An 11,469-nucleotide genomic window follows, 5' to 3' on the forward strand; every position below is an offset into this window, starting at 1 on the left:
CCCTTCTGGCTAATTGCTAAAGAACAAGTATTTTTTCTCTTTTTTTGACCATACAACGAAACTAAATGTTTTTTTCTGAACCACATTGACAAAAATATACTGAAACATTCTTCAAAATCTTCTGTTGGGTCCAACAGAAGAAAGAAAATCATATAGGTTTGGAACAGCATGTGGGTTGTTAATGAAAGGTGAACTATCCCTTTAAGACTAGGTTGATTACGTGTATATACTGCAACCACTTTTGGTTAGCCTTGCCACTTTCAGTTAAAGGGGGTTTCCATGACACACCAAGCAAGCAAACAGACAGACTACAGCACTTTATTCATTAAGAGCTAAATAGTTTCCTGAAAAGGTACAGAAAACATTTAATGGTAGATTTGCTCTCATCTCATGAACATGTAGATTTGGGACAGATAACCTTGATGTAAGAAAGGGTACCATGATGCAAAGAGTTTTGATTATTTTATTTTTTCGAACAAACGAGTGATGTTAAACACTGAACAAATATACTGATCAAAAATGATCAAAGAAGTCTCTCCTCTAGTTTTAAATTGCAAATTATATTTGCAATACCCTAACCAAGTATTGAGCTCTTAGATGGCCTTTGCTTCAGAAACAATGTATATCCCTGGAATATGTGACACGGTTTGAAGAAAACATATGCTGTACTTTTTGAAACCAAGTGAAGCTAGCAGAAGCCTTTCCAAACTTTTTACATCAAAGGCACATTGGTAGGACGAAGGTAGCAGAGCACACAGTGTTTGCAAGTCGGCAGCAAATAGGTTTCACCCCCTTCACAAGACGTTTTTCTTCAAAACAATGGCAAGGCATTAAAAAAAAAAAAAATGAATGAAAAAACAAAAAAACACGATCAATAATGTCAAACTGAAAACACTGAATGAATAATAGGACCACAACCTATTCATCTAGGTCTATAGATTCCTGTGAACAGAAACACAAACGATTGGGTCTTTCATTCCAAATGCTTCATTTCCTCCCAAATTAATTACATTCACACAAAAAAAAAAAAAAAGACTTAGAAAGGTTTTACATGGATTGCAAGAACTATGTACAGACAAGCAGGATAACGCGCATATTTATTGACACATTTATAACACAATGCGTCCATTTGAGAAAAAAAAAGACCATATGGCAGATGCCTAGAGGTGTTTCCTTCGGTACCACCTAAACAAAAGTCTAAATGCCATACATTCACTAAGGCTCTTGAAATAAAGTCATCGTTGAATGGTTTCAGTAAGGCAAACAATATCTAAAGGAATGGTAACAAGTATATTTCCAGCATAATAACATTTTCCTGCTTTTCTGTCCTCACAGTATGAAGATGAAAAGTAGCACCCTCTGTGGCCATTCACTGCGTTTTCTTCCAGCACATGAATACTTCTCTCTTTTTCGACATATTTATCCATATTTTTTTCTTTTTACAATTATCTAGGCAAACAGATAGGTTTAAAATAATGTTTTATTTAACACATCTAAAAAATAGATTGCTTTTCTCTCGTAGGAAAATCACGTATTTTAGATAAATCGAGAAAGAAATGTGAAGCGAGACATGTTCAGTTCAGAATGGAATGTCGGTATCTACTGCGATCAGCACATGTACGTGAGAGCCGCTGGGGGGGAAACGTATTTATATATGCCTCGTGTACATCACAAATAAGGTGACAAATGTGTGATGCGAACAGAAAAGCCTCAGACATATCTGCACATCTTAGTGGATAACCTTGTAGAAGAGGGAGGGAAAAAAAAGAAAAAAAAAGAAAAGAAAAAAAAACATGGTCAAATAAATAGATGCATACATAAGAAACTTTTATAATTTATTCTTTGTCACATAAAGCTTTTTGTAACTGCCAAAAAATGTTCTCGACTTGCTTTCAAACATATCAGTACTGCTCAATGCTTGCTCGGACCCTCTTATTCACACACTGTGCAAGAACTGGCCCAGTTAAATCCCTGCGAGCCGTTATATACAACCCTTGTTTGCAAATTCTTGTTGGTAGCAGCACATTACAAACAGGACATCTTTTCATCTCCTTCTTATGGAAAACCGAACTCGGAACAACTGCTGTTGGTTTGTTCGTTACACCTGTAAGATGAACCTTGTACAGAGCGACAAGGAGAGTCGGTTCGATCCCCTTTGACTCACAGTGGGAACATTGAAAGCTTTTCCAAACCCTGTTCTCTCAGTCTAGGCAAACATATGGCAAGATGTTCAATTTGCTCTCATCGCCATGAGGATCCAATGATATGCACTCTGTCCAATCGAACCAGGCTCCCTCGGTGTCATAGCAACCGTTCACCCCAGGCCAGTGTTCTTTGTGTATTCTGAGAAGGTCCTCATTTGTTACGTCCCGAGTCACCCCAGGTAGTTCTTTCGGGGAGCTGCTCTGTACTAAAACGTGCATTTTTCGGGGCTCTTTGACATCGTGTTCCTCTCTTTTCAAATATTCAGTCATGAAAAAGTGCGCCCCGTGGGTCTGTGCTCCAGAGGATGTAAGAACATTGCTCTGAAGATTAAGGTACGATTGAATGATTTCATTTCTGGACAGCTCTTTCCAGTTCGTCTGCTGAAAGGGGTTGGGGGCCGACGTAGGGGTCTTTTGCTGCGGCACCTCAGTCCTCACCGTGGGCGTTGCAATCGGCGGTCCTTGGCACTCTTCCTCATGGTGGGATTCCTTCGGAGTGAGGGGCTTAATCTGTCCGGTCACGGGGTCGAACGTCAACCTGCGCTCTTTTAACCGCACAGGTTTGTTCCTGTCCTCCGAGGACTGCCCCTGGAGATTTACCGTGTAGTCTCTGGGTCTGTATTTCTTCCTCTTTTTGCCCTCCGAGTTGGAGGTCGCTCCCTCCCGCTCACCCTTGGTCTCAGCACCCTCTAAGCTGTGTGCGGTGAGTGGGGAGCTGGAGAGCGGCTCCAGTTTTGCAGTGCTGTGCGGAGGCTGGGAGACTCTATCCGACAATCTGTGCAAGTGCATGGAGCCTTCCAGCCCCACAGATGACGGACCGTCCCCGATGCACACCTGGGCCGGTGACGTTAAAGGCTGCAGTGTGGGCAAAGGAGAGGGCACTTGGGCAGAATTCTGAGACGGGCTCGAGAGAGTCACTTTTGGTGCATATGTTGAAGACCTCTTTGCCATTGCCTCGTGTGTTATGCTGCGTGGACTCGAGGAGTACCGAGGGCTTTTGGGTTGATTCTGCCCACCTCCGTCCTTTCTCGCATGCTGCTGTAACACTGATGTTTTGAGTAGGGAGGAAGTGCTAGGTAGTTTGGTAAGCCCCGGAGAGCTTGGATGAGGCTTCACAGCATTGACAGGGATTTTGTTGTGCCTGTCATTCTCTAGGTGTTCCAGGCGGATCCTGTCAGACGCCGCATCATCCTCTTTCTCCGGAAGCGGCTCGGGAGTTACCCTAATTCCATTTGATGGTGGGGAAGAGGAATACACTTTTGTAATTTTGGCCGGCAGATGCGGACTATCCCTTGGCTCCCCCCGCCGCTTTCGGCTGCTGGATTTCTCCGCCTTTGGGGAGTATGTGTTATGGATGTCATTCCTGGTTTTAAGCTCAGGAGCAACCTTGCTTGGAGGGGGGACTACTGGAGGTGTGTCTGTCCGGCAGGGGTGAGCACCTCCGTTGGCAGAGCCCGGTACGTTTGGCACTCCTCTCGCCGGAGTGTCACTTTGGCCAGGCTCGATCAGCTTCTGCCAGTTCCTCAGGAGTTTCTTGGCACGTTTGGCAAGGTCCTCATCTTTTGTTTTCTTTCTCACATCATTAATCAGCTTTCCCAAGCGGGTTTCCTGCATTGAAAATGAAACGGAGAAAAGTCTCAAAATTGCACATTACAAACATATCACACAGCTTTCACAAATGTATTTTTCTGTTGAACAAAATAAACCATGACTATTTATTTCAAACTGCAAGAAAAAAATAACGAAAAGTAATAAATAAGATATTCTTCGGGTGTTAAGTCAGACGTCACGCATCACTGTTTCCTGGTACAAATGCTCTATCAGATCAACAGCAAACAGTGCTAAAATACACTCATGGTGCTGTACTCCTAACAAAAAAATAATAAAATCACGACCCTCGCCTTTTGTCTTCCAAAATCTCCAGACAGTGATTTAGCTTTTCTAAATCATTAAAATATTGGTGTCTGGGACACGGTGAGCCTAGAAACACTGAGTTTTTAAAAACTTGGCTTAAAGGTGTGCTATATAAACAGTGCTCATAAATAGCTTTTAAGATAGCATTCACACTGGAATCTGAGTAGAGACTTGGACCCAGAAACAGTATTCGATATGCCATGACTTGTCGTAAGCAGATTTATACCAAAAAATATATTATTTATGATGAGAATAATTAAGTACCAACCTCAAGTGCTTCTTTGGTGATAGGGTATTTCTCCAAATTGGTGATAACATCAAGAACTGCAACCATGTTACAGATCTGTCCAGGAAGAGGGACAATTTAACATGAAACCTCAATGACAGTATGAAATCTCAAATAACGGGTAGAGAAGAATTTTGTAATCATGTTCTAAAAGATAGGTAGTGTTTAAAATTAAGACTGGAATACACTACACAACTTTTGTGACCCTGATTTGAGGTCTAGGAGTCAACACTAGTTGCTTTAAGTAAGAGTCAGTCTCAGGTTTTGGGCAGTTAGAGAAGAGTATCTGCATGATGGGCACAGACGTTAATTTTTAACTTCAGAGAATTAATCTGTCCAATCGGAGGATATCAAACATGTTTGATATTTTGAGCCAATTTTAGAGCACGTTTTCATACAACATGCTTCTTCTGAAAGTGAGGTGCGTGTTACTGCATGAGTTTGTTGCGTTTGGAACGACTTGTAAGTCTGACAGTGTGTGATCCTCAGTCATTTAGTGTATGATGCCCAATTTTCTTCAGAAACGATTTACAAAGTCTGCAGGTGGCATAGTGTATCCCAGTCTTTAGCTATAAATAATAGAGCATGGAGTTGCTCAAAGTGTAATATAAAGAAACCAATTAAAATATACCTTGACATAACATCGTTTCTACACCCTCTTGTACCTTTCACATGTAAAATATTATGTGACACACTATAGTTTACTATATGATGTCCGAGACATCTCACCTCTCATTCAAAGTAAGGGTGAAAAAGTATTTTAATCTGTGGTAGTAGAAGCTCAGCCTGTTCATGAGTGCTTCAATCAATAGACAACAGGTTTAACCTTCATTTACTCCAGGGCAGCATACTGACCCTCCTGACCCTAACCTACCAATTTAACCCCAAGAGACCAGTAACAATGCACTAAACGATGTATAGACATGTATAGCCAAACAAAACCCAACGGTGTACATAAATAGCCAAAGTGTGTATAAAATTAACTTGGATTTATACATATTTTAGGGGTTAATCAAACCTTAACAGTGTTTACTTACCATAAAAGCTCCAGTGAAGACAGACTCACGGAAACCTTAAAGTAGGGAATATTTATTGCCACGGCAATTACACGGACTGTTTATTTCCTTAAACCTCTACACTGATTATTTCTATACTGCTCTTCATCAGTCATTTTTATGGCGAGGTGTTAGCTTAGCAAAACATTCAATGTGGCTGTCACATTTTCCAGCCAGCCAGCAGGCTAACTCTAGATGGTCTGAGTGCCCAGTTAGCACCGCAACGTTGCCGTAACACCAGCCAGCTGTGTGCTCAGGTTAGTCCCCACACACACGGAAGCATCAAGGACTATTTGAAGGCACCAAAACAGCTCGAATCTCTCTTGGTGATACATAATCAAGCTAACTCACTGCTCTCAGCATAAATTCACCTGCTAGCGCTTTGCTAATGCCACTGTGTCAGCTAGCCACGTAAGTTACACCTAAGTTAGCTCATTTTAGCCAAGATATGCCATGTATAAGCAGGAAACTACAGACAAATGTACACTGGCGTCATTAGAGATATTGTTTAGAGATACGGTAAGCGAGCAGAGAATTCTTTAAATCTGCTTCAGAGCTCAATAGCAGATAGCTTGGCATGAAACTGCTAACAGGCTTCACACAACATGTCATCGATGACTGATCGAATCATACACCTTAAATCAAGATGGCAGGGTTTTTTTACATCGCACACTGCATGCTTATGTTTGAGATCTAGGCAATCTGGTGCATGTCCGACTGCTCTGTTCGGTTAGCGCAGCGCGCGGGGTAAATGTGCCTCCCGTCAGTTAGCGGGAAGCTAATGGGAGCTCCACATCTGCTCTGCCACACATTCAGGCGCTCGGTACGGCGTTTGGCGGCTTCAGATAAGGCTCTAACTGTATCGTGTCGGGGAAAGTGAGCTCGGGTCGGCAGGAGAGTGAGCGGGTTACTCACATTGCTGTGGCTATCGATGGCCTGCAGCAGCCGGTCTCTCATCTGCTGCGGGGTTGCGGAGGCCGTTGTCATTGCCTGCTCGGTGCGAATCGGCCGACGGGGGAAAAATCCTCCGGATTCAAGGGCTTAATGGATTGCAGGAACTCACAGACCTCTCGGGAGGATTGAGAAGTTGCGGAACCACATGTTTCTGATGTGATTGTTGGCTTGAGAAATGGTGTATGTGTGTGTTCAGTTGGGAGATGAAGGTTCGACGGCTGTCGTGTCTCTCCGCCTCATTGCGTCGAGCGCTCTCACCGATCTCATGAACTCCACTGGATCAAAACCTCAGGCCCGCTGCATTATGGGAGAGCGCGACGCCGCGTGACGCCATCACGCAGGTTCAAATCAATTCAACCAGACAAACAAATGATGCAAACCGGTTACTACAATAAAATATTTGTGCATGTGTGTAAAAAGTAAACCATTGTTTGTCTGGCTGAATTTATATAGCAATAATACAAATATTTATTTTTGTATCCTATGTCTATTGAAATACATTTATGACTTTCAAACAGTTGTACAAATTGAACAATATTACTACAATATGCATGGAGCATATACAAATAGTTATATCCCAATGTTTGATCCCAATGTTTCTGAACACAGAAGGAAACAGAGACAAACATACAAATAAATATGCTTTTTTAAACATTTTTATTCAATTCAATAAACAAATATTAATGCAAAGGTACAAAGACTTAAGCTTCCACACAGAAAAATACAGTAAGGACAATGGAATTTAAGCTTGATAACATTTTGTTTTAAATAAGTAGCACACTTACAAAGCCCACAATGTTTCATATTAATTTTTTCTTTTGTCTTCTATATTTCATAGAAAACGAATAGGAACATATTTTCCTTTAGTTTTAAAGGGTCAGGTAAACCAAACCACAGAGCTGCAAAGCTATGTTCCTGAAAGCTAGTTTTGCATATTTAGTGAGTATAGTTATGTCTTGTTGCAAAAAAACTGGATTAACGTCTGAACTTTGCAGTCAAATGTATGTGCAACATCTGAATGATCATACACTGAAAAAATAGAAATTAGCTGCCTTTGTATAGATATGAACCACGAGACAGTTCACATTCATTAAATGCACATACTGTAAGAGTATTTTTAAAGTTTTGTTGTGTATACGTTTCAGTTCCACTGGGTTGCATTATCATGTTGTCTCTTTAACACTAACAAATGTTTCTTGTACATAAAGAAAGATACAAAACCACTTTGTCAAAAATGATATTTCCAGTTGCAAAAGTTTTAGTAATGCACTAGCAAAGAGTTTCGATATACATAGAGCTTGATAACTGCAAAAAAGCAGGACATCACATCAAGACTTTCGGGTATTTTAATACTCCGTACCATGCAGCAAAAGTTCACCCAATATAAAGGCTGAAGACATACAGAGTCTCATGTAAATGATTGGCCCTGGGAAAGATTAAACATCAAGGTACATATCTGCTTGATTTTTAAATACGGTTGTCCTAAAGTACCAAAGTACATTTTAACCATTGGTCAACAAAGACAGAGCCTAGCCAGTGAGGCGAACTGACATTACTCAAGAACATCTTCATATTGAAGACATAACAGTAGCAGACCATAGCCGAAGCATGACTTTAATTGAAAAAGGTACAAACAACAAACTTTGGCTTTTTTTTCAATGGCTTGTCAATTATAGAGAAAGAATGCAAGTAAAATATACAAGCAAACCTTCTGCACAATATATTTTTCTGGCCCTATGAACTGGGCGTTTTGGCAAATGACTGATATGAAAACAAACTTCCTGGAATTAATATTAAAATTAGGCCTTAGCTTAAAAAAATGTTGCGAAACATTTTTGACTAGATTAAAAATGGCTACAAATCTATTGGCACCCTCATAAAAAGCATTTACACAATTAAAAACTACCCTGTAATTGTTTGGGACAAACAGCAACTCTATTTTTTTGTATTTACTAGAGCAAATTATGGGGAAATCCTTCCTCAAATCATTACTCCGCATATTTCGGTTCCTTCCAAGATATGTTAAACAGATAGAAATTTTGTTTAAATTGTAATTTGCTTACTTTCTTTACTTTGGATTTATAAGTTGACAAGATGCTCAATACAGAAAAAAGAAAAAGATTGCAGTTTGCAAACGCGTACCATAAGCCCTGCACATGACATGCGGGGTAAAAAAATTAATATCATTGCCACAAATTAATAATAAATTCCCACGACTTACTAACACGTTAGCAGATTTTACTAAATTGTTCCCTCGTTTTAGTTCACTCAAAATGAGGGAACAAATTAGTTCAATATGGCAACAATTTACTTTAACTAGTTTTAATTAAAGGGTTAGATATTTATGATGTCATTTCCCAAAAATGACATTTCTGTCAGTAATTACTCACCCTCATGTCATTGCAAACCCATAAGACTTTCGTTCATCTTCGGAACACAAATTAAGATATTTTTAATGAAATCTGAGTGCTTTCTGTCCCTCCATTGACAGCTACGCAACTACCACATTCAAGGTCCAGAACAGTTGTAAAGACATAAAAGTATTCCATATGATTCCAGTGCTTTGTTTGCACCAAAAAAAAAAAAAAAAAATTTGACAGCTTTATTTACAAAATAATATTATCTAAAGCGCGTTCACGGAACTACGTCAGCTCTTGAGTCAACACAACACACATGCGTCATGGAGCTCTCCCTACTGGGTTGCAGGTCAATATTTTTGTAAATAAAGTGGTAAATTATGATTTTTGCACAAACAAAGCACTTGCGTTGCTTCATAAAATTGAGGTTAAACCACTGGAGTCACATGGATTACTTTAATGATGTCTTTCCTACCGTTCTGGACCTTGAATGTGGTAGTTGCGTAGCTGTCAATGGAGGGACAGAAAGCTCTCAAATTTCATGAAAAAAAGATTTGTGTTCTGAAGACGAACGAAAGTCTTACTAAAATGAGTGAACGAATTAGTAAATCATGCCCATGACTGTCCGCATGTTATGTGCGGTGCACCGTAATATCCTGCAAAACAGTTATCTTATGTTTTTGCGTAAAGGAGGACTCTTGTGAAAATATTTTTGATTCAAAGAAATCTGGCCTACAAATAATATATTTGGAAATCTAGGAACTGAGTAGATAAAGCAACCACAGCAAAGAAATCACAGATCTACGACACACTGAAGCAAACAGACCTTGAGCATGTGAAGACAACTTTTACAGTACTTAAACATCAATTCCCAATGCACACACAAACAAAACACGAAATAAAAGGATATCAGCCAGCAACAAATAGTTCTACTGCAAATACTACAAAACAAAGACATAAGAGAATATTATTTCACAAAGCTTCAACAATGTTCAGTGTACAGAGGCTGAAAAGCAAAACTGCATGTACATTTGCAGTAGGGATTCTTTTATGATTTGGCTAGAAGTGTGAGCACACTTGATAGTGTATTTAAAACATGAGTTCGAGGAAAGTGTGAAACCCCTGAACGGAGGGACAGTATAGTGTCCACTTCAAGCATTTTAAAATGTAAAAACATACAGTTCCATATTATTCATTTATTTAATTATATATATATATATATATTTATTTATTTATTTTTACAGACTCCTGATATTTTGCGCTCTACTCTTACATTTTAAAATATAGAAATGTATAAGTGTAGCATTTATGTACATGAAGGCTGTGCATACATTAGATACTGAATAAGTACAATGATGAAGGACCTTTTTTTTCTGCATGCTCTCCTTTCTGGACCAGAAATGTTCTGGATTGGTTCAATTCATGGTAATGATACACTATGATCCACAGATGAAGCTTTATAAAAGGTAAACTGGTCTACGGTAAATTGACACAGAAAGGTAACCTGCCTTCATTTCTTAAATATCGGGGAACTTTCATTCTTTCCTAACACTACATAAAAAAGTTGTTTCGTTTTTTTAGCGCTGACCAAGTATAAAATCATAAATAGACAACAGATACTTTTATCCTTTTCAAAAATACTTGTCTTAGAATAGAAGGCAAAATCGGCCAAACAGTGGGGGGAAATAGACCCAGTGCACTTAACAGTCACTCAGAGGGTAGTGAAAAGAATGGGAGGGGGATTGGGTATCGATTAAAGTGCCAAGTAAATGTAGGAAGTGATCTCATGTAGTACGTTCACAAATGCAGAACACATAGATAGAGATGTAAAGTAAAATATCAAAAAGATAAAATATCAAAAAGATAAAAGTGCACAGCTTATCAATCACCAATACTTGTGATGGTCAGACATGCAAAATCAAAATCAAACCACTCACAGCTCAATAGCTCTGAACATCTGTACAATGCAGCCTCTTGCAAATGAAATGGAGGGGCCACAACAATGCAGAGGGCAACTATTAAACACATGGAAAGGTACACAAACATCACAGTAACAAAAATAATGCTAGTTTCAGTAATATGTTTGGTCCTACAAGTGTCAAAATACATTCTGGTTTAAGCAATGCTGTTATTTTTGATGAGGCAATCAAATAAAGGAATATAGCAGTAACTGATTACCTGACACATCCTTCCCGTCAATTATTTTACATTTTGAATACACGAAGCATGATCCTCATGAAAACAGTTGTCAGAGACAAAGCACATGTAGGTCATGCTTTTTTATACAGGAAATTTACACAGTGCAATCAGATGCCTTACAAAAAGAATCCATTACGGAGAATCCAAACGTTTTTCATGCATTAACGGCTTCTCTCTTTTTTTTCCTTTTTGCTGACTAAAGACAAAAAAAAAAAATCCATGTAGCAAGTAAAATTTAGCTGCACGGACTCAGAACCCACAGATGCTATAAAAGCCATACGGCTGTTTGAGCCTTTTCTTTAGTATTTTTGTGATCTAGTATGTTTGATTATGCTTTGCATAGATATTAATCCAAATCCGATTATCCCCTTGTACGTAGAAGTTTTACACGGATAACAACATTTCTTAAAATAGTATGTGTATATATATATATATATATATATATATATATATATATATATATATATATAGCATTTCAATAATTTAAACATTAAGATGTT

At 38.9% G+C, this 11,469-nt stretch overlaps 1 protein-coding gene across 1 annotated transcript; it reads right to left on the reverse strand.

The window, feature by feature from the left end:
* Positions 1–302: 302 nt before the first annotated feature.
* Positions 303–6,779, reverse strand: crsp7 (cofactor required for Sp1 transcriptional activation, subunit 7). Its single transcript, XM_079612382.1, has 3 exons — positions 6,375–6,779; positions 4,387–4,461; positions 303–3,812 (listed from the first exon to the last, which is right to left on the reverse strand). The coding sequence occupies exons 1-3, from the start codon at positions 6,444–6,446 to the stop codon at positions 2,202–2,204; spliced, it is 1,758 nt and encodes a 585-aa protein (XP_079468508.1). The 5' UTR covers positions 6,447–6,779; the 3' UTR covers positions 303–2,201.
* Between the last annotated feature and the right edge of the window lie 4,690 nt (positions 6,780–11,469).

This window comes from Phoxinus phoxinus (genome assembly GCF_949152265.1).
Source record: "Phoxinus phoxinus genome assembly, chromosome: 5".
Lineage (NCBI taxonomy): Eukaryota > Metazoa > Chordata > Actinopteri > Cypriniformes > Leuciscidae > Phoxinus > Phoxinus phoxinus.